Here is a 23,817-nt window from a genome sequence, read left to right as displayed (position 1 = left end):
CACCAGTCTCAACGTCAACAGTGAAGAGGTGACTCCAGGATGCTGGCCTTCTAGACAGAGTTCCTCTGTCCAGTGTCGGTGTTACGGTGCGTGAATGAGGACCCAAAAGCGAATTAACGTAAACAGAACTTCTTTAATAACAAAACATAGGTAGGCTCAGATGGACCGGCAGATTCCGACAGGACAGGACAAGGTTGCAGCAAACATGACGATAGTCTGGTTCAGGCATGAAAAACACAAACAAGAATCCGACAAAGACAGGAACAAAAACAGAGAGAGATATAGAGGACTAATCAGAGGGAAAAAGGGAACAGGTGGGAAAAGGGGTGACGAGGTAGTTAGGAGGAGACAAGGAACAGCTGGGGGAAAGAGGGGGAGAAAAGGTAACCTAATAACGACCAGCTGAGGGAGACAGGGTGAAGGGAAAGGACAGAAACAAGACACAACATGACAATACATGACAGTCGGTGTCCTTTTGCCCATCTTAATCTTTTATTTTTATTGGCCAGTCTGAGATATGGCTTTTTCTTTGCAACTCTGCCTAGAAGGCCAGCATCCCGGAGTCGCCTCTTCACTGTTGACGTTGAGACTGGTGTTTTGGGGGTACTGTTTAATGAAGCTTCCAGTTGAGGACTTGTGGTTCCAAACTTCTTCCATTTAAGAATGATGGAGGCCACTGTGTTCCTGGGAACCTTCAATGCTGCAGACATTTTTTGGTAACCTTCCCCAGATCTGTGCCTCTTCACAATTCTGTCTCGGAGCTCTACTGACAATTCATTCAACCGCATGGCTTAGTTTTTGCTCTGATATGCAACTGTGGGACCTTATATAGACAGGTGTGTGCCTTTCCAAATCATGTCCAATCAAATGAATTTACCACAGGTGGACTCCAATCAAATTGTAAAAACATCTCAAGGATGATCAATGGAAACAGGATGCACCGGAGCTCAATTTCAAATCTCATAGCAAATGTTCTGAATATTTAAATTTTATTTTTAATACATTTGAAAAAATGTCTTAAAACCTGTTTTCACTTTGTCATTATGGTGTTTTGTGTATCGATTCCTGAGGAAAAACAATACATGTAATAGATTGTAGAATGAGGCTGTAACATAACAAAATGAAGAAAAAGTCAAGGGGTCTGAATACTTTCCGAACGCACTGTAAAACACACTATTACTGTTTCTAATGCAGTGTCCCCTCAGCCTCCCTCCTTTTCATCACTAGTCAGCACTAGCGTGGTGACGCGGTGTGTGTGTGTGTGTGTCTGTCTGGCCACAGATAGCTGTAATGGAATGCTAATGTGCTGAGCTGTCCTTGTCGCTTCAGCACTACAGCAGATCAGGAACAGACAGGGACACGGTGCGTTGCGTTGCCACGGTTAATCTGCTACTGCAAGTCATTCTGGGTGTGTACCATGGGCCTGCGTGGCTATTGCACTACTTTTGACCAGGGCCCATAGGACTAGTGTACCTGGGGAAAAGGGGTCTATGGTCCCTGGTGAAAAGTATTACCCTATAAAGAGAATAGGATGCCATTTGGGTCGCAGCCTCAGCCTGGTCTGGGTCTGGCCTGGCTGGATCAGTCGTCCGCTGGCAGGGTGGCACAATGTGGTCTCTAGCACCGCCACTCCAAAGGGCCATTTAATGTGATTAGCGGCGTTGGCTGGCCTGCGTCATGCAGTGCAATCTTGGCCACCAACTCAAATGGCCCCAGAGCTAACAGAACAGAACCCAGTCTGTTCCTCTCCTCCCTCTCTCTCTCCTTCTTCCCTCTGATAACCCCTTCCTTCCTCCCCCCATGCTGCCTACCGCACCCCCAGGCATGCCTTGGAGGAAAGGCAGTCAGACACGATTTGGCTCAGGGGCTGTCGGCCGGGCCCACTGTAGTCAATCAGATGAATACTGAGCAGGCCAGACTCCAACACCCAATCTCTCTCTCTCTCGCTTTCTCTCTCTCTCTCTCTCTCTGTCTCTCTATGTCTCTCTCTGTATCTCTCTCTCACTCTCTCTCTCTAATGAGAGGAGAAGTGGAGGGGAACAGAGGGATGACAGGAAGATAGGGAGAGAGTGGAGGAGTGTGGATTTATTATATAAAGTTGGAAGTTCCATCAGCAGTAGATGAAATTCATATTTAATTTCCTAAATGACACAAACCATCCTCCAGCACCAGCAGCCCAGCACTAACAAGCCATCCTCCAGCACCAGCAGCCCAGCACTAACAAGCCATCCTCCAGCAGCCCAGCACTAACAAGCCATCCTCCAGCACCAGCAGCCCAGCATTAACAAACCATCCTCCAGCACCAGCAGCCCAGCACTAACAAACCATCCTCCAGCACCAGCACCAGCACCAGCAGCCCAGCACTAACAAGCCATCCTCCAGCACCAGCAGCCCAGCATTAACAAACCATCCCCCAGCACCAGCAGCCCAGCACTAACAAGCCATCCTCCAGCACCAGCAGCCCAGCACTAACAAGCCATCTTCCAGCACCAGCAGCCCAGCATTAACAAGCCATCCTCCAGCACCAGCAGCCCAGCACTAACAAGCCATCCTCCAGCACCAGCAGCCCAGCACTAACAAACCATCCTCCAGCACCAGCAGCCCAGCACTAACAAACCATCCTCCAGCACCAGCACCAGCAGCCCAGCACTAACAAACCATCCTCCAGCACCAGCAGCCCAGCACTAACAAACCATCCTCTAGCACCAGCAGCCCAGCACTAACAAACCATCCTCCAGCACCAGCAGCCCAGCACTAACAAACCATCCTCTAGCACCAGCAGCCCAGCACTAACAAACCATCCTCCAGCACCAGCAGCCCAGCACTAACAAACCTGGAAACCCTGGACTTCGGCTGTGTCTTAATTGACACCCTATTCCCTACATTTCACCAGAGCCAACAGCAGCAGTAACATCTATATTGAAAACTGACCATTGTGTTTCGTCTCTGCACCATTACAGAGTACAGGCTAGCTATAGCCGCGGTAAAAGAAGGCTGATTTAGATGGAAAGAGAAATCCACTGCATTGTGCTGGCTGTCAACTGACCGCTCTATAGAGATGAGGGTCCTGGGTGTAGATGAAAGATAGATGGATAGCAGTGAGAGAGATGAGGGTCCTGGGTGTGGATGAAAGATAGATGGATAGCAGTGAGAGAGATGAGGGTCCTGGGTGTGGATGAAAGATAGATGGATAGCAGTGAGAGAGAGGAGGGTCCTGGGTGTAGATGAAAGATAGATGGATAGCAGTGAGAGAGATGAGGGTCCTGGGTGGATGACAGACAGACAGACAGACAGACAGACAGACAGACAGACAGACAGACACACAGACACACGCACACACACGCACACACAATCATCTCTGAGAGGCTTGTCTTGTTGAGGAGGAGAGGAAGTGTCAGGCTTTTGATACAGATCCAATGTTAAAGTGCAGAACTATACTTGTCGCTGTTTGTCGTTCCTAAGTGTGATTGTTGTTTCTCCGAAGGTCTTTGTCACGTCACTATAGTAACTTTGCAAGTCGCGAAGTCACTTGGTCGCTAATGTGTTTGTAATATGTTACATTGGAAATGAAGCAGATTGGTTTGTCCTTTAAAGTGTGGGTCGTGGCTGACCACTGTTAGGACCAGGATGTAGATGTAGAAGTTATTGCAGTTTTATAACATAGAGACAGAGCATATGTCCTCATGTTTTGATAGGCTTTGACTCTCTGCCCTAGTCCTGTGGTTAGAATTTTCTTTATGTAGCTGGTGTTGTTCTTAGGGCTGTCCCCGACGGTGTATGGCGAGTAACTTGAAGCTTTCCACCTTCTCCACTGCTGTCCCGTCTAGAGCGGTACTTCTACAGCGCTCTCTCCATCTTTAGTTTGGTCTCATCCTGCCAGTGTATTGGTCTAAAAGGATGGAAAGAGAACATTTAGGCTACTGTACACACATCCACACATGGCACAGGAGCTGAATAGGAAAATAATAGATACACACTCTCTCACTCTGTCTCTCTATCTTTGGTTTGGTCTCATCCTGCCAGTGAACTGTTGTGTGCTTGTTGTAATGGTTTAAAATGATGGAAAGAATAGCCCATTTGTGCACGTCCAAGCATTTTACAGGCCAAACATTTTACAGGCCAAGCATTTTACAGGCCAAGCATTTTACAGGCCAAGCATTTTACAGGCCAAGCATTTTACAGGCCAAGCATTTTACAGGCCAAGCATTTTACAGGCAAATCATTTTACAGGCCAAGCATTTTACAGGCCAAGCATTTTACAGACAAATCATTTTACAGGCCAAGCATTTTACAAGCAAAGCATTTTACAGGCCAAACATGGGACAGGAGTTAGGGCAATAGAAGTGATGATACAGATGTCATGTCGTCAGGAGAGAGTGTGTGGACGTTACAGTCTTTCTATAGTCTATCATGGACTATATCCTATGGTGAGCTGACATCATCTATTTATTGTATTAGTCTTTCAGACATACTCAGACTTTATCCTACGGGGAATCATGTTTTGTGAGACAGACAGACAAGGTCTCTCTGTTATTATAGCAGAATGAATGTCTGTCTTCATCAGGCACTTCTGTTCTGATATGTGTTTTTCCCAGATTAGATATTCTGGCATATTAATCATGACGCATTGTCATTCACCTTATGTCGCGCATTATGGAGAAACAGAGACTGACACAGACGTACCAAATGGCATCATATTTCCTACACAGTGCACTACTTTTGACCAGAGCCTTATGGGCCCTGATCAAAAGTAGTGCACTATATATGGAAAAGGGTGCCTTTTGGGATGAAACCTAACACTGCCTTGTGCTAAATGTCACCTGGTCCCCCACAAACAAATTACAACAATTAACAGATCCTAGATCAGCACTACTAGTCGGAGATACTTTATGGGCCCAGGTGTACGTTCGTCACCCAGTTGTGTGTTCGTCACCCAGGTGTGTGTTCGTCACCCAGGTGTGTGTTCGTCACCCAGTTGTGTGTTCGTCACCCAGGTGTGTGTTCGTCACCCAGGTGTGCGTTCGTCACCCAGTTGTGTGTTTGTCACCCAGGTGTGTGTTCGTCACCCAGGTGTGTGTTCGTCACCCAGTTGTGTGTTCGTCACCCAGGTGTGTGTTCGTCACCCAGTTGTGTGTTCGTCACCCAGGTGTGTGTTCGTCACCCAGGTGTGCGTTCGTCACCCAGTTGTGCGTTCGTCACCCAGGTGTGCGTTCGTCACCCAGGTGTGCGTTCGTCACCCAGGTGTGCGTTCGTCACCCAGGTGTCCTGTATCCGTCTGGGATGTCATGCTTGGTCAGTGACAGGAGTGTACATGTGCCTGCGTCAGCTCCATTCACATCAGAGTGAGCAGCAGAATCACTCAGGATGAAGGGGACTGGACGTGACCCACGCTCAGAGAAAGGGCCACAACTCGCCCTCTTTTCTCCTATGTCTCTAAGGACCTCATTTTTCCTCCAGTGTGATGATGTGGTAATGAAGATGGGGAGCAACAGTAATTATCATAATAATATAATTAAGCATAGCCCCTTTACCCCTACCTACATGTAAAAATTACGTTGACTAACCTGTACCCCTGCACATTGACTCGGTACCGGTACCCTCTGTATATAGCCTTGTTATTGTTATGTAATTTTCTTGTGTTACTTTTTTATTTTATTTTATTTTTTACTTTAGTTTATTTAGTAAATGTTTTCTTAACTCTATTTATTGAACTGCATTGTTGGTTAAGGGCCTGTAAGTAAGAATTTTATTCGGAGCATGTGACAAATACAATTTAATTTGATTTGAAGAGATAAGGCCCAAGGGGGTGTGTCATATGGCCAGTATACCACAGCTAAGGCCTGATCTTAGTGCCTAGACACTGCCCCTACACAGAACAAAATAAATGTATGCACGATGGCGCCATCGTGCGCCATCGTGCATACATTTATTTTGTCCCCCTACACCAAACGTGATCACGACATGCAGGTAAAAATATCAAAACAAACTCTGAACCAATGGCATTAATTTGGGGACAGGTCAAAAAGCATTAAACATGTATGGCAATTTAGCTCGTTAGCTTGCACTTGCTAGCTAATTTGTCCTATTGAGCTAGCTTGCTGTTGCTAGCTAATTTGTCCTGGGATATAAACATTGAGTTGTTATTTGAAATGCACAAGCTCCTCTACTCCGCCAATTAATCCACACTTACAACGGCCAACCGAATCGTTTCTAGTCATCTCTCCTCCTTCCAGGCTTTTTAATCTTTGAACTTATATGGTGATTGGCATCTAAACTTTCATAGTATTACCACGACTACCGGCAAAACATTTCGTCTTTCAATCACCCACGTGGGTATAACCAATGAGGAGATGGCTCGTGGGTACCTGCTTCTATAAACCAATGAGGAGATGGGAGAGGCAGGACTTTCACCATGAGAAATAGAAAGGAGTTATATTTTAGCCCGTGGCATCGCAGACGCTCGTTGGCGCGCGAGAGCAGTGTGGGTGCAATAATTGAATAAAATGGATTTCAAAATGTATTTTGCGATGCTCAAGCACGCGACGTGTCCGGTCTGGGCAGCATGTTAGCCGTGGTATATTGGCCGCATACTATCAACCCTTGAGGTGCCTTATTACTGTTATAAACCTGTTACCAACGTAATTAGATCAGTAAAATAATTTATGGGGTCACCCCCGTGGTATACGGTCCGATATACCACGGCTTTCAGCCAATCAGCATTCAGGGCTGGAACCACCCGGTTTATAATAATATATACGCCATTTAAAGTATAAACAACTGTAGTCGCCTACTGTATATTGTCTGCTCTTAAACTCACTGTGTCAATAGACCAGTATGCTGTACATATCCACCAAAGGTATTCACTGGCCGTGGTGAGAATATCATCTGTATTCCTTGAAGAACACATTTCAAACACTTGTAGAACCGCTCATCTAAAGGCATGATCCTGCACAATATACTTAGGCTCATACTACTGTAATTGACTTAACTACTCAATAACAAAACGTTATTCTCCAAAAATAGCTTGGGTAAGTACTGAGCTCAGTGTGGTAACTAACCAGGGTGTGTGTTTGTGTGTCTCCAGGTGTTCAACACCTACTGTAACGAGGACTATGACAGGAGGAATGAGGAGGTGGACCCGGTGGCCTCGTCAGCAGAGTACGAGCTGGAGAAGAGGGTGGAGAAACTGGAGCTGTTCCCTGTAGAGCTGGAGAAAGGTAGGAAGACCTGGGGACGATCCCAAATAGACCCATATAACCATATCCTATATAACCCTACCCCATATAACCATATCCTATATAACCCTACCCCATATAACCACATCCTATATAACCCTACCCCATATGCACTATCCTGTCACCCCCTACCCCATATGCACTATCCCTTCACTCCCTACCCCATATGCACTATCCTGTCACTCCCTACCCCATATGCACTATCCTGTCACTCCCTACCCCATATGCACTATCCTGTCACTCCCTACCCCATATGCACTATCCCTTCACTCTCTACCCCATATGCACTATCCTGTCACTCCCTACCCCATATGCACTATCCCTTCACTCCCTACCCCATATGCACTATCCTGTCACTCCCTACCCCATATGCACTATCCCTTCACTCCTTACCCCATATGCACTATCCTGTCACTCCCTACCCCATATGCACTATCCTGTCACTCCCCACAGTGGTTCCTCCTTTAAAAGTTGTGAGCTTACACCGTGGGACTTAGAGGTCATTTGTGGTTGAGTACGGTACCCTGCGTCACCACTTCATTGCTCCAGACCAGCGCAAGGGGGAGTTAGAGGACTTATTATGCTTTTGGGTCCTTCTGTGTCTCTAACTGATAATGAATAGGTGACATAAACCTAAATAGAAACTGATAATTGTGCACAAATTCAGTATTACTTACTAAAACTGTTACACTAAGGTTCGTATTATTTAATTTTGTTAGGATTATTTTGGTCTTACTGTAGTACTGTAGGCCACTCCCGACCGGTCACGTTGTACAGCGCCTGAGTGGTGCAACGGTCTAAGACACTGCATAGCAGTACAATCTGTGTTGCTATAGATGCCTGTTCAATATCTGTGCCATCCTCGACTAGGAGACAGAAACACAGAAAACCGCCTGAGCCCATGGGGAAGGGAGGGGGAGGAAGGGGGAGGAGGGGGTGGACCCCCACTTTAAGGGTCATTGCACTAATATTGTCTGCACGTTCTGCACGTTCAAACTAAAACAATGTAACTAACAATGGCATCTTTATGCTTTCTTTAATAAAAATATGGTAAAACGACACTTTCAAAATGCCGATGTTTATTTAGTTATGGATCCATAATTACTATGGGAATAAACATCACTGAATTACTGAAATATCCTCCAATCCTCTATATGTAATTATTGGCGGAGAGTTACGTCATATTTTTCGATATACTGTAGGTCTACCGTAGGCGCAATGAGTCTTACTAGTGTTGAAAGTGGTGTAGGTCTTATTTATTTAAAGAGCATATTGAAGTTAGAAGCAATAGCCGACAACTATTTTAACACCGTTTCGCACTGCTCTGAGACAAGCATGAGGACTTAATCAATGAGATTTTTATTTTCACCTACCTAGCTAGTGTCTACCTGGTTAGGGTTAGGGTTAGCTAGTGTCTACCTGGTTAGGGTTAGGGTTAGCTAGTGTCTGCAGGGTTAGGGTTAGCTAGTGTCTGCAGGGTTAGGGTTAGCTAGTGTCTGCAGGGTTAGGGTTAGCTAGTGTCTGCAGGATTAGGGTTAGCTATTGTCTACAGGGTTAGGATTAGGGTTAGCTAGTGTCTGCAGGGTTAGGGTTAGCTGGTGTCTGCAGGGTTAGGGTTAGGGTTAGCTAGTGTCTGCAGGGTTAGGGTTAGCTAGTGTCTGCAGGGTTAGGGTTAGCTAGTGTCTGCAGGGTTAGGGTTAGCTAGTGTCTGCAGGGTTAGGGTTAGCTAGTGTCTGCAGAGTTAGGGTTAGCTAGTGTCTGCAGAGTTAGGGTTAGCTAGTGTCTGCAGGGTTAGGGTTAGCTAGTGTCTGCAAAGTTAGGGTTAGCTAGTGTCTGCAGGGTTAGGGTTAGCTAGTGTCTGCAGGGTTAGGGTCAGCTAGTGTCTGCAGGGTTAGGGTTAGCTAGTGTCTGCAGGGTTAGGGTTAGCTAGTGTCTGCAGAGTTAGGGTTAGCTAGTGTCTGCAGGGTTAGTGTTTGGGTTAGCTAGTGTCTGCAGGGTTCGGGTTAGCTAGTGTCTGCAGAGTTAGGGTTAGCTAGTGTCTGCAGGGATAGGGTTAGCTAGTGTCTGCAGGGTTAGGGTTAGCTAGTGTCTGCAGGGTTAGGGTTAGCTAGTGTCTGCAGGATTAGGGTTAGCTATTGTCTACAGGGTTAGGATTAGGGTTAGCTAGTGTCTGCAGGGTTAGGGTTAGCTGGTGTCTGCAGGGTTAGGGTTAGGGTTAGCTAGTGTCTGCAGGGTTAGGGTTAGCTAGTGTCTGCAGGGTTAGGGTTAGCTAGTGTCTGCAGGGTTAGGGTTAGCTAGTGTCTGCAGGGTTAGGGTTAGCTAGTGTCTGCAGAGTTAGGGTTAGCTAGTGTCTGCAGAGTTAGGGTTAGCTAGTGTCTGCAGGGTTAGGGTTAGCTAGTGTCTGCAAAGTTAGGGTTAGCTAGTGTCTGCAGGGTTAGGGTTAGCTAGTGTCTGCAGGGTTAGGGTCAGCTAGTGTCTGCAGGGTTAGGGTTAGCTAGTGTCTGCAGGGTTAGGGTTAGCTAGTGTCTGCAGAGTTAGGGTTAGCTAGTGTCTGCAGGGTTAGTGTTTGGGTTAGCTAGTGTCTGCAGGGTTCGGGTTAGCTAGTGTCTGCAGAGTTAGGGTTAGCTAGTGTCTGCAGGGATAGGGTTAGCTAGTGTCTGCAGGGTTAGGGTTAGCTAGTGTCTGCAGGGTTAGGGTTAGGGTTAGCTAGTGTCTGCAGTGTTAGTGTTAGGGTTAGCTAGTGTCTGCAGGGTTCGGGTTAGGGTTAGCTAGTGTCTGCAGGGTTAGGGTTAGCTAGTGTCTGCAGGGTTAGGGTTAGCTAGTGTCTGCAGGGTTAGGGTTAGCTAGTGTCTGCAGGGTTAGGGTTAGCTAGTGTCTGCAGGGTTAGGGTTAGGGTTATCTAGTGTCTGCAGGGTTAGGTTAGCTTGTGTCTGCAGGGTTAGGGTTAGGGTTAGCTAGTGTCTGCAGGGTTAGGGTTAGCTAGTGTCTGCAGGGTTAGGATTATGGTTATATAGTGTCTGCAGGGTTAGGTTAGGGTTATCTAGTGTCTACAGGGTTAGGGTTAGCTAGTGTCTGCAGGGTTAGGGTTAGCTAGTGTCTACAGGGTTAGGGTTAGCTAGTGTCTGCAGGGTTAGGGTTAGCTAGTGTCTGCAGGGTTAGGGTTAGGGTTAGCTAGTGTCTGCAGGGTTAGGGTTAGGGTTAGCTAGTGTCTGCAGGGTTAGGGTTAGCTAGTGTCTACAGGGTTAGGGTTAGCTAGTGTCTACAGGGTTAGGGTTAGCTAGTGTCTACAGGGTTAGGGTTAGCTACTGTCTGCAGGGTTAGGGTTAGGGTTAGCTAGTGTCTGCAGGGTTAGGGTTAGCTAGTGTCTGCAGAGTTAGGGTTAGCTAGTGTCTGCAGGGTTAGGGTTAGCTAGTGTCTGCAGGGTTAGTGTTAGGGTTAGCTAGTGTCTGCAGGGTTAGGGTTAGCTAGTGTCTGCAGGGTTAGGGTTAGCTAGTGTCTGCAGGGTTAGGGTTAGGGTTAGCTAGTGTCTGCAGTGTTAGTGTTAGGGTTAGCTAGTGTCTGCAGGGTTCGGGTTAGGGTTAGCTAGTGTCTGCAGGGTTAGGGTTAGCTAGTGTCTGCAGGGTTAGGGTTAGCTAGTGTCTGCAGGGTTAGGGTTAGCTAGTGTCTGCAGGGTTAGGGTTAGCTAGTGTCTGCAGGGTTAGGGTTATCTAGTGTCTGCAGGGTTAGGTTAGCTTGTGTCTGCAGGTTTAGGGTTAGGGTTAGCTAGTGTCTGCAGGGTTAGGGTTAGCTAGTGTCTGCAGGGTTAGGATTATGGTTATATAGTGTCTGCAGGGTTAGGTTAGGGTTATCTAGTGTCTACAGGGTTAGGGTTAGCTAGTGTCTGCAGGGTTAGGGTTAGCTAGTGTCTGCAGGGTTAGGGTTAGCTAGTGTCTGCAGGGTTAGGGTTAGGGTTAGCTAGTGTCTGCAGGGTTAGGGTTAGCTAGTGTCTACAGGGTTAGGGTTAGGGTTAGCTAGTGTCTGCAGGGTTAGGGTTAGCTAGTGTCTACAGGGTTAGGGTTAGCTAGTGTCTACAGGGTTAGGGTTAGCTAGTGTCTACAGGGTTAGGGTTAGCTAGTGTCTGCAGGGTTAGGCTTTGCTAGTGTCTGCAGGGTTAGGGTTAGCTAGTGTCTGCAGGGTTAGGGTTAGCTAGTGTCTGCAGGGTTAGGGTTAGGGTTAGCTAGTGTCTGCAACGTTAGGGTTAGCTAGTGTCTGTAGGGTTAGGGTTAGCTAGTGTCTGCAGGGTTAGGGTTAGCTAGTGTCTGCAGGGTTAGGGTTAGCTAGTGTCTACCTGGTTACGGTTAGGGTTAGCTAGTGTCTGCAGGGTTAGGGTTAGCTAGTGTCTGCAGGGTTAGGGTTAGCTAGTGTCTGCAGGGTTAGGGTTAGCTAATGTCTACAGGATTATGGTTAGGGTTAGCTAGTGTCTGCAGGGTTAGGGTTAGCTGGTGTCTGCAGGGTTAGGGTTAGCTAGTGTCTTCAGGGTTAGGGTTAGCTAGTGTCTGCAGGGTTAGGGTTAGCTAGTGTCTGCAGGATTAGGGTTAGCTATTGTCTGCTGGGTTAGGGTTAGCTAGTGTCTGCAGAGTTAGGGTTAGCTAGTGTCTGCAGAGTTAGGGTTAGCTAGTGTCTGCAGGGTTAGGGTTAGCTAGTGTCTGCAAAGTTAGGGTTAGCTAGTGTCTGCAGGGTTAGGGTTAGCTAGTGTCTGCAGGGTTAGGGTTAGCTAGTGTCTGCAGAGTTAGGGTTAGCTAGTGTCTGCAGGGTTAGGGTTAGCTGGTGTCTGCAGGGTTAGTGTTAGGGTTAGCTAGTGTCTGCAGGGTTCGGGTTAGCTAGTGTCTGCAGAGTTAGGGTTAGCTAGTGTCTGCAGGGTTAGGGTTAGCTAGTTTCTGCAGGGTTAGGGTTAGCTAGTGTCTGCAGGGTTAGGGTTATCTAGTGTCTGCAGGGTTAGGGTTAGCTAGTGTCTGCAGGGTTAGGGTTAGCTAGTGTCTGCAGGGTTAGGGTTAGCTAGTGTCTGCAGGGTTAGGGTTAGCTAGTGTCTACAGGGTTAGGGTTAGGGTTAGCTAGTGTCTGCAGAGTTAGGGTTAGCTAGTGTCTGCAGGGTTAGGGTTAGCTAGTGTCTGCAGGGTTAGGGTTAGCTAGTGTCTACAGGGTTAGGGTTAGGGTTAGCTAGTGTCTGCAGGGTTAGGGTTAGCTAGTGTCTGCAGGGTTAGGGTTATCTAGTGTCTGCAGGGTTAGGGTTAGCTAGTGTCTGCAGGGTTAGGGTTAGCTAGTGTCTGCAGGGTTAGGGTTTGCTAGTGTCTGCAGGGTTAGGGTTAGCTAGTGTCTGCAGGGTTAGGGTTAGCTAGTGTCTACAGGGTTAGGGTTAGGGTTAGCTAGTGTCTGCAGGGTTAGGGTTAGCTAGTGTCTGCAGGGTTAGGGTTAGCTAGTGTCTGCAGAGTTAGGGTTAGCTAGTGTCTGCAGGGTTAGGGTTAGCTAGTGTCTGCAGGGTTAGGGTTAGCTAGTGTCTACAGGGTTAGGGTTAGGGTTAGCTAGTGTCTGCAGGGTTAGGGTTAGCTAGTGTCTGCAGGGTTAGGGTTAGCTAGTGTCTGCAGGTTTAGGGTTAGGGTTAGCTAGTGTCTGCAGGGTTAGGGTTAGCTAGTGTCTGCAGGGTTAGGGTTAGATAGTGTCTGCAGGGTTAGGGTTAGCTAGTGTCTGCAGAGTTAGGGTTAGCTAGTGTCTGCAGGGTTAGGGTTAGGGTTAGCTAGTGTCTGCAGGGTTAGTGTTTGGGTTAGCTAGTGTCTGCAGGGTTCGGGTTAGCTAGTGTCTGCAGAGTTAGGGTTAGCTAGTGTCTGCAGGGTTAGGGTTAGCTAGTGTCTGCAGGGTTAGGGTTAGCTAGTGTCTGCAGGGTTAGGGTTAGGGTTAGCTAGTGTCTGCAGTGTTAGTGTTAGGGTTAGCTAGTGTCTGCAGGGTTCGGGTTAGGGTTAGCTAGTGTCTGCAGGGTTAGGGTTAGCTAGTGTCTGCAGGGTTAGGGTTAGCTAGTGTCTGCAGGGTTAGGGTTATCTAGTGTCTGCAGGGTTAGGGTTAGCTAGTGTCTGCAGGGTTAGGGTTATCTAGTGTCTGCAGGGTTAGGTTAGCTAGTGTCTGCAGGGTTAGGGTTAGGGTTAGCTAGTGTCTGCAGGGTTAGGGTTAGCTAGTGTCTGCAGGGTTAGGATTATGGTTATATAGTGTCTGCAGGGTTAGGTTAGGGTTATCTAGTGTCTACAGGGTTAGGGTTAGCTAGTGTCTGCAGGGTTAGGGTTAGCTAGTGTCTGCAGGGTTAGGGTTAGCTAGTGTCTGCAGGGTTAGGGTTAGGGTTAGCTAGTGTCTGCAGGGTTAGGGTTAGGGTTAGCTAGTGTCTACAGGGTTAGGGTTAGGGTTAGCTAGTGTCTGCAGGGTTAGGGTTAGCTAGTGTCTACAGGGTTAGGGTTAGCTAGTGTCTACAGGGTTAGGGTTAGCTAGTGTCTACAGGGTTAGGGTTAGCTAGTGTCTGCAGGGTTAGGCTTTGCTAGTGTCTGCAGGGTTAGGGTTAGCTAGTGTCTGCAGGGTTAGGGTTAGCTAGTGTCTGCAGGGTTAGGGTTAGGGTTAGCTAGTGTCTGCAACGTTAGGGTTAGCTAGTGTCTGCAGGGTTAGGGTTAGCTAGTGTCTGCAGGGTTAGGGTTAGCTAGTGTCTGCAGGGTTAGGGTTAGCTAGTGTCTACCTGGTTACGGTTAGGGTTAGCTAGTGTCTGCAGGGTTAGGGTTAGCTAGTGTCTGCAGGGTTAGGGTTAGCTAGTGTCTGCAGGGTTAGGGTTAGCTAATGTCTACAGGGTTATGGTTAGGGTTAGCTAGTGTCTGCAGGGTTAGGGTTAGCTGGTGTCTGCAGGGTTAGGGTTAGCTAGTGTCTGCAGGGTTAGGGTTAGCTAGTGTCTGCAGGGTTAGGGTTAGCTAGTGTCTGCAGGATTAGGGTTAGCTAGTGTCTGCAGGGTTAGGGTTAGCTAGTGTCTGCAGAGTTAGGGTTAGCTAGTGTCTGCAGAGTTAGGGTTAGCTAGTGTCTGCAGGGTTAGGGTTAGCTAGTGTCTGCAAAGTTAGGGTTAGCTAGTGTTTGCAGGGTTAGGGTTAGCTAGTGTCTGCAGGGTTAGGGTTAGCTAGTGTCTGCAGAGTTAGGGTTAGCTAGTGTCTGCAGGGTTAGGGTTAGCTGGTGTCTGCAGGGTTAGTGTTAGGGTTAGCTAGTGTCTGCAGGGTTCGGGTTAGCTAGTGTCTGCAGAGTTAGGGTTAGCTAGTGTCTGCAGGGTTAGGGTTAGCTAGTGTCTGCAGGGTTAGGGTTAGCTAGTGTCTGCAGGATTAGGGTTAGCTAGTGTCTGCAGGGTTAGGGTTAGCTAGTGTCTGCAGAGTTAGGGTTAGCTAGTGTCTGCAGAGTTAGGGTTAGCTAGTGTCTGCAGGGTTAGGGTTAGCTAGTGTCTGCAAAGTTAGGGTTAGCTAGTGTTTGCAGGGTTAGGGTTAGCTAGTGTCTGCAGGGTTAGGGTTAGCTAGTGTCTGCAGAGTTAGGGTTAGCTAGTGTCTGCAGGGTTAGGGTTAGCTGGTGTCTGCAGGGTTAGTGTTAGGGTTAGCTAGTGTCTGCAGGGTTCGGGTTAGCTAGTGTCTGCAGAGTTAGGGTTAGCTAGTGTCTGCAGGGTTAGGGTTAGCTAGTTTCTGCAGGGTTAGGGTTAGCTAGTGTCTGCAGGGTTAGGGTTATCTAGTGTCTGCACGGTTAGGGTTAGCTAGTGTCTGCAGGGTTAGGGTTAGGGTTAGCTAGTGTCTGCAGGGTTAGGGTTAGCTAGTGTCTGCAGGGTTAGGGTTAGCTAGTGTCTGCAGAGTTAGGGTTAGCTAGTGTCTGCAGGGTTAGGGTTAGCTAGTGTCTGCAGGGTTAGGGTTAGCTAGTGTCTACAGGGTTAGGGTTAGGGTTAGCTAGTGTCTGCAGGGTTAGGGTTAGCTAGTGTCTGCAGGGTTAGGGTTAGCTAGTGTCTACAGGGTTAGGGTTAGGGTTAGCTAGTCTCTCCAGGGTTAGGGTTAGCTAGTGTCTGCAGGGTTAGGGTTAGCTAGTGTCTGCAGGTTTAGGGTTAGGGTTAGCTAGTGTCTGCAGGGTTAGGGTTAGCTAGTGTCTGTAGGGTTAGGGTTAGCTAGTGTCTGCAGGGTTAGGGTTAGCTAGTGTCTGCAGGGTTAGGGTTAGCTAGTGTCTACCTGGTTAGGGTTAGGGTTAGCTAGTGTCTGCAGGGTTAGGGTTAGCTAGTGTCTGCAGGGTTAGGATTAGCTAGTGTCTGCAGAGTTAGGGTTAGCTAGTGTCTGCAGAGTTAGGATTAGCTAGTGTCTGCAGGGTTAGGGTTAGCTAGTGTCTGCAAAGTTATGGTTAGCTAGTGTCTGCAGGGTTAGGGTTAGCTAGTGTCTGCAGGGTTAGGGTTAGCTAGTGTCTGCAGGGTTAGGGTTAGCTAGTGTCTGCAGGGTTAGGGTTAGCTAGTGTCTGCAGAGTTAGGGTTAGCTAGTGTCTGCAGGGTTAGGGTTAGCTAGTGTCTGCAGGGTTAGGGTTAGCTAGTGTCTGCAGTGTTAGGGTTAGCTAGTGTCTGCAGGGTTAGGGTTAGCTAGTGTCTGCAGGGTTAGGGTTAGGGTTATCTAGTGTCTGCAGGGTAAGGGTTAGCTTATGTCTGCAGGGTTAGGGTTAGGGTTAGCTAGTGTCTGCAGGGTTAGGGTTAGCTAGTGTCTGCAGGGTTAGGATTATGGTTATCTAATGTCTGCAAGGTTAGGTTAGGGTTATCTAGTGTCTGCAGGGTTAGGGTTAGCTAGTGTCTGCAGGATTAGGATTAGCTAGTGTCTGCAGACAGCTAGTTGTTCTCTGCAGCTTCCTTGCGATGGGTAACAATGCTTCGAGGGTGGCTGTTGTCGATGTGTGCAGAGGGTCCCCGGTTCGAGCCCAGGTAGGGGCGAGGAGAGGGACGGAAGCTATACTTTTACATATGCATGCAAGCACACAAACACACGGAATGCCACCCCCCCACAAACACACACAGACACTTGTCATTGTATAACTCCTGTCTCCTCTCTGCCAGATGATGATGGCCTTGGTATCAGCATCATAGGGATGGGAGTGGGTGCTGACGCCGGTCTGGAGAAACTTGGTATCTTTGTCAAGACTGTCATTGAGGGCGGGGCGGCTGAGAGAGATGACAGGTAAGAGCTTTCTGCTTCCTGAGTAGGTGCCAACTCAATCCATACATACAAGTGCACATAGACAGACAAAGTGCACACTATGCCGTTCTGACATTGCTCATCCATATATTTATATATTCTTAATTCCATTCCTTTACTTAGATTTGTATGTATTGGGTATATGTTTTGAAATTGTCAGATTTTACTTGTTAGATGTTACTTCACTGTTTGAGCTAGAAAGATACGCATTTCGCTACACGTGCAATAACACACACACACATACACACATGCACACGCACACACGCACACGCACACTCACACACACACACACACAAATACACACACACACACACACACACACATACACACACACACACACACACACACACACAACCAGGGAGCGAGATCCCCTGAATCCTATCTGCATTATCTAACACTGAGCCTCCCAGTCCCACCTCACACCTTGCTAAAATCTGAGGGTGAATCTCTCTTGGTTAGAGATTTAACATGAGACTGAGATAGAGAACAGAGAGGTCTAGCTGGATGCCCTCAGGTGTGCTGTTGTGGGTGGGAAGCTGGGAAGCGCTCTGTGCTCAGAATGCGATTTCCTTTTCATCATTAGGTCCCTGCCTGACTGTCAGCTGGTTATGAGTGGTGCTTAATTAGTCGGTGTGTGGATTCCAAATACACCTTAATTCCTACATAGTAAACTACTTTTGACCAGGGCCAATAGAGTAGAGTGTCAGTACTGTACATGAATCGATACTATTGGTTGCAGTTTAAGGCTGTGTGATTGTTTCACGACCCCTTGACCAATGAAATGTTTTCAAAATAGCTTGTCATCAAAACTCTTCAGTCCATTGGCTCTCAATGTTGTCCGTTAAACCCTGTATCTCCACCACGGCTCTTGAAGGGAAGCCAGGGTTGCGATGTCTGTGGTTTTCCTGCATTTTGGGCTACTTTAAAAACAATGTCGTGGGTGAAAATGTATTGTAAGTTACCTTGTGTTATTATGCAATTATTAATGGCCATGTTTCGTTAATTAAATTGGAAGTTATCAAAGCTCTATCGCAATTGCCGACCAGTTGTTAGAACGCGTTAGATTGACGGTAAAATTCAGTCAGATCAATAAAATAAAAGTTAAGAAACACTGGCTGTTCTTGACAAGCATATTCAGTTCATATACATATTATTAATATTTAATTCAGTGATTGAAATTACGATCTCATCCTTAGTAGCCTATTCCAGCATGCTATTGGAAAACACAAGCATTTCTTACCTCGAAATCACCAAGATATTCATGTTGAATAAATTAGTCTGTTAATTTGAACTAAGCAAGCTGCTAAATTATTCAGTTTACATCTTGCCTACATCTTGTCTAGGCTACTGTAGATTATCCTGAAATGAGATGTTGGCCTATCAGGGGCTATAGGCTACCTGCATCTATCTAAGCAAACCATTGCAAAATTACAATTCTAAACCCAGATGTTAGTCTGTAGCCTATTGAAATGACAAGTCAATCTCGCAAAGGGGCCATTTATAAGTGTTTGTAGTCTTAACATCTGGTTTGTGGTAAATGGCCAATATACCACGGCTAACGGCTGTATTCAGGAAATTGGCGTTGCGTTATGATTAGGAACAGCCCTTAGCCGTGGTATATTGGCCAAATAGGGAAAGGGAAGGGGGGCACCTAGTCAATTATACAACTGAATGTATTCAACTGAAATGTGTCTTCCACATTTAACCCAACCCCTCTGAATCAGAGAGGTGCGGGGGGCTGCCTTAATCGACATCCACGTCATCGGCGCCCGGGGAACAGTGGGTTAACTGCCTTGCGCGGGGGCAGAATGACTGATTTTTACCTTGTCAGCTCAAGATTGGATCCAGCAACCTTTCATACACCATGCCCTCTCGTGCCTTATTGATTAATCACAGCAGTCAGGTGAGTTAAATCGACATGATGGAAAATGATCTGGCAAGTTTAATAATAATCTTTTCTCTTGCAACAGAATTAGTTTATTACGTCATGTAATAATTCTCAATAATTATTATTTTGATGAAAACTGAATTTTGATTCTAACTTCGTTACTTCGATATTCCTTCTTAATTGGCTCCATAATATTATGGAAAAAGGGTTTATTTTATAAATGTCTTTCAAAGTATTTCAAGATATGGTCACCCTCTGGTCACCCTCTGGTTTGTATTGTCATTGGATCAACTTAGTCCTTTTTGAACAGACTAAAGATTTATCTATTTGACAATAGAAATAAAGTATTTCCTGATTTAACACAGCAAATCTACTGTGGCAATTTATCCAACACTATGATTGGAAACTAATGTTGGTGCAGCCTACTGTTATTTTATTAGTTTCTTATTTATGTTATCCATAAGTGTCTGGTATGGTCATTTCTTATTTAAAAAGGAGGGTAAAATATCCCTGGACTGTCCATATTTGAAATGTGTAACCAAATTATCGGAGTGATTGAGTTATTTGTGCCAGAAGGGAGTAGGCCGGAATCAAACCAACGCTGACCCGGATGGCTTTATATGTGTGCGTTGAAGACAGCGGTCCTAACTGCTAGATCACCAAAGGCCACGATTGAACTTAATTTTGACAGTTCATTCGTAACCATAGGATACACTCAACACTGTATGTCGTAGCCTAGTGAATACCAATATATATATGGGCCCTTGGCCAAAGGTAGTGCACTAAATATGGAAGTGAATAGGGTGCCATTGGGGACACAGACACTTGGATAACCTCGTGTCCTCTGTTGACCAAAGTTGCGTTGGCTCACAATCCCTGGGCGCTAGCAGGCAGCGCTAGCTACACATCCTGTCAGGTCCTAGCTAACACCATGATTTGAATAGGGTTAGGCAATAGTGCTGCTCTACTATTGTAATGGAGAGTGGTTGCCTCAAGACAGTCTTGCTCTGTATTCAGCAATTTACTTCCTGGTCTATGCTGACCATATCTCGCTATGTATTTCTATGTATTTCTCATGCCTGCTTCCTGTGTGTTCTCTTCAACATCATCAGTTTGATAATCGGCAATTGCATAATTTCTGAACACAGTTTCAAAACCAGATTATGAAATCCCCTGACTTAGATTACATATTTTCTATGCAACCATTACTATTCTAATCACTCTGCATAGTGCCACACCAGTGCATAGTTTACTACTGCACAGTGGATCCTTAAGGTGTTTTCATAACTGTGGGGAACTATAGAGAGAGAGGATAACGGTGAGGAACTATAGAGAGAGAGGATAACTGTGAGGAACTACAGAGAGAGAGGATAACTGGGGAAATATATAGAGAGAGGATAACTGGGGAACTATATAGAAAGAGGATAACTGTGAGGAACTATAGAGAGAGAGGATAACTGGGGAAATATATAGAGAGAGGATAACTGGGGAACTATATAGAAAGAGGATAACTGTGAGAAACTATAGAGAGAGAGGATAACTGTGAGGAACTATAGAGAGAGAAGATAACTGTGGGGAACTATAGAGAGATGGGATAACTGTGGGAACTATAGAGAGAGAGGATAACTGGGGAATGATAGAGAGAGAGGATAACTGTGGGGAACTATAGAGAGATGGGATAACTGTGGGGAACTATAGAGAGAGAGGATAACTGGGGAACTATAGAGAGATGGGATAACTGTGGGGAACTATAGAGAGAGAGGATAACTGTGGGGAACTATAGAGAGATGGGATAACTGTGGGGAACTATAGAGAGAGAGGATAACTGGGGAATGATAGAGAGAGAGGATAACTGTGGGGAACTATAGAGAGAGAGGATAACTGGGGAATGATAGAGAGAGAGGAAGACACTGGGGAACAATGGGGAGAGAGGATAACTGTGGGGAACGATAGAGAGAGAGGATAACTTTGGGGAACTATAGAGAGAGAGGATAACTGGGGAACTATAGAGAGAGAGGATAACTGTGGGGAACGATAGTGAGATAGGATAACTGTGGGGAACGGTAGAGAGATAGGATAACTGTGGGGAACTAAAGACAGAGAGGATAGCTGTGGGGAACGATAGAGAGAGAGGATAACTGTGGGGAACTAAAGACAGAGAGGATAGCTGTGGGGAACGATAGAGAGAGAGGATAACTGTGGGGAACTATAGAGAGAGAGTATAGCTGTGGGGAACTATAGAGAGAGAGGATAACTGGTGAACTATAGAGAGAGGGGATAACTGTGGAACGATAGAGAGAGGATAACTGTAGGGAGCGATAAAGAGAGAGGATAATTGGGGAGCGATAGAGAGAGAGAATAACTGGGGAACTATAGAGAGCGAGGATAACAGTGAGGAACGATAGAGAGAGAGGATAAGTGTGGGGAACTATAGAGAGAGAGGATAACTGGGGAACGATAGAGAGAGATGATAACTGGGGAACAATAGAGAGAGAGGATAACTGGTGAACGATAGAGAGAGAGGATAACCGGGGAACTATAGAGAGAGAGGATAACTGGGGAACGATAGAGAGAGAGGATAACTGGGGAACGATAGAGAGAGAGGATAACTGGGGAACGTAGAGAGAGAGGATAACTGGGGAACGTAGAGAGAGAGGATAACTGGGGACCTATAGATAGAGAGGATAACTGTGAGGAACGATAAAGAAATTGATTTGACCAGATTTTAGCCTATGCCAACACTACAGACGTGTAGGCTGCAGCATTACCACTAGACCAGCCAGGCCACTGCCCAGTAGCCTGTATGTGACCTGTATGTAACCTGTGTGTGACCTTTATGTGACCTCAGTGTGTTGTTTCGTAGGATCAAAGTGAACGACCAGATTGTAGAGGTGGACGGCACCAGTCTGGTGGGAGTGACCCAGAGCTTTGCTGCCTCCGTCCTGAGGAACACCCAGGGAGTGGTCAGGTAATACCAACAGTCATATTCATAATAAAATATATTTTATTTCTTTATCCAGATGAGTCCAAGGTACCACAAAGTGGCATAAAACACAGCAGGTATGGTCATGAGAGAACAAGGACAGAGCCCCGCCTACTCTGGGGTCTACCTCTCTACCACTCTATACCTCTCTACCTCTCTCAAACACTCTCTACCTCTCTACCTCTATCTCTCTACCTCTCTTCCACTCTCTACCTCTCTCTCTCTACCTCTCTCTACCTCTACCACTCTCTACCTCTCTACCTCTTTACCACTCTCTACCTCTCTAACTCTCTACCACTCTCTACCTCTCTACCTCTCTCTTCCTCTCGCTCTCTACCTCTCTCTCTCTCTACCTCTCTACCACTCTCTACCTCTCTCTACCTCTCTACCACTCTCTACCTCTCTCTTCCTCTCTCTCTCTACCTCTCTCTCTCTCTACCTCTCTACCACTCTCTACCTCTCTACCTATCTCTACCTCTCTACCTCTCTCTTCCTCTCTCTCTCTACCTCTCTCTCTCTCTACCTCTCTACCACTCTCTACCTCTCTACCTCTCTCTACCTCTCTACCACTCTCTACCTCTCTCTCTCTCTACCTCTCTCTCTCTCTACCTCTCTACCACTCTCTACCTCTCTACCTCTCTCTAACTCTCTACCACTCTCTACCTCTCTCTTCCTCTCTCTCTCTCTACCTCTCTCTACCTCTCTCTCTCTACCGCTCTAGCACTCTCTACCGCTCTACCTCTCTTTCCCTCTCTTTCCCTCTCTCTACCTCTTTACAGCTCAGCCTTTCTATATATATATATCTCTCCTTATCTCTCTCTCTCTCTACCCCCAGTCCCGTTCTATTGACTCTCTCTCTCTATCTCTCTCTCTCTCTCTCTCTACCCCCAGTCTCTTTCTATTGACTCTCTCTCTCTCTATCTCTCTCTCTCTCTCTCTCTCTCTCTCTCTCTCTCTCTCTCTCTACCCCTAGTCTCTTTCTATTGACTCTCTCGCTATCTCTTTCTACCCCCAGTCTCTTTTTATTGACGACTCTCTCTCTCTCTCTCTCTCTCTCTCTCTCTAATTCAATTTCCATGTAAGGGCTTTATTGGCATGAGAAACATTGCCAAAGCAAGTGAAGTAGGTAATTTAAAAAAGTGAACAATAAAAACGAACAGTAAACATTACACTCACAAAGGTTCCAGAAGAATCAAGACATTTCAAATGTCATATTATGTGCAAATAGTTCAAGTACAAAAGGGAAAATAAATAAACATAAATATGGGTTGTATTTACAATGGTGTTTGTTCTTCACTGGTTGCCCTTTTCTTATAGCAACAGGTCACAAATCTTACTGCTGTGATGGAACACTGTGTTATTTCACCCTGTAGAAATGGGAGTTTATCAAAATGGGGTTTGTTTTTGAATTCTTTGTGGTCTGTGTAATCTGAGGGAAATATGTTTCTCTAATATGGTCATACATTCGGCAGGAAGTTAGGAAGAGCAGCTCTGTATCTACCTCATTATGTGGGCAGTAGGCAGAATTGGTGTTCCAAAAAAGGTCCAGTAGCCAGAACAACAAATATAAATTCTATCTAGACACCGTTGCCCTAGAACACACAAATAACTATACATACCTCGGCCTAAACATCAGCGCCACAGGTAACTTCCATAAAGCTGTGAGCTATCTAAGAGACAAGGCAAGAAGGGACTTCTACGCCATCAAAATAAACATACACTTTGATATCCCAATTAGGAGCTGCCAAAAAAGACTTGAATCAGTTATAGAACCCATTGCCCTCTATGGATGTGAGGTCTGGGGTCCACTCACCCACTAAGAATTCACTAAATGGGACACACATCAAATTGAGACTCACGCAGACAGAATTCTGCAAAAACATCTTCCGTGTACAACGTAAAACACCAAATAATGCTTGCAGAGCAGAATTAGGACGATTCCCGCTAATTATGAAAATCCAGAAAATATCAATTAAATTCTACAACCAACTATAAAGAAGTGATTCTCCATAACAAAGCCCTCACCTATAGAGAGGTGAACCTGGAGATAAGTCCCCTCAGTCGGCTTGTAAGGGGACTCTCTTGTCAAACAGACCCCACAGAACCACAGCACAGCGACACAAGTACACCCAAAAAAATCATAAGAAAACTAATAGAACATTTCATGAAACATTGTAAAGACTCAACAAAAAAACAGAGCAAACTGGAATGTTATTTGGCCCTTAACAGGGAGTACATAGTAGCAGAATATCTGGCCACTGTGACTGACCCAAAATGAAGGAAGCTTTGACTGAGTCCAGACTCAGAGGTCGCTATCGCACATGGCTCTCAAGAGAAGACAGACTATGTGCCCACTGCCCACAAAATGAGATGGAAACAGAGCTGCTGTTCCTAACTTCCTGCCGAATGTATGACCATATTAGAGACACATATTTCCCTCAGATTACACAGACCCACAACGAATTTGAA

The 23,817-nt window shown here is 46.2% G+C and overlaps 1 protein-coding gene across 7 annotated transcripts in view; it reads left to right on the top strand.

The window, feature by feature from the left end:
- The window catches only part of ppp1r9a (protein phosphatase 1, regulatory subunit 9A), a 119,213-nt gene that overhangs the window by 28,358 nt on the left and 67,038 nt on the right, over positions 1-23,817 (top strand). For 5 of the 7 annotated variants that reach the window (XM_036953402.1, XM_036953406.1, XM_036953405.1 and 2 more), the window contains exons 3-5: positions 7,085-7,217; positions 16,339-16,459; positions 21,214-21,333. In XM_036953402.1, coding sequence (XP_036809297.1) covers positions 7,085-7,217; positions 16,339-16,459; positions 21,214-21,333 — 374 coding nt within the window. The remainder of the gene's footprint in view (positions 1-7,084; positions 7,218-16,338; positions 16,460-21,213; positions 21,334-23,817) is intronic. The other 2 variants (XM_036953408.1, XM_036953403.1) reach the window with 1 other exon arrangement.

This window comes from Oncorhynchus mykiss, chromosome 18 (genome assembly GCF_013265735.2).
Source record: "Oncorhynchus mykiss isolate Arlee chromosome 18, USDA_OmykA_1.1, whole genome shotgun sequence".
Lineage (NCBI taxonomy): Eukaryota > Metazoa > Chordata > Actinopteri > Salmoniformes > Salmonidae > Oncorhynchus > Oncorhynchus mykiss.
This window is presented reverse-complemented; position numbering and strand designations above follow the sequence as displayed.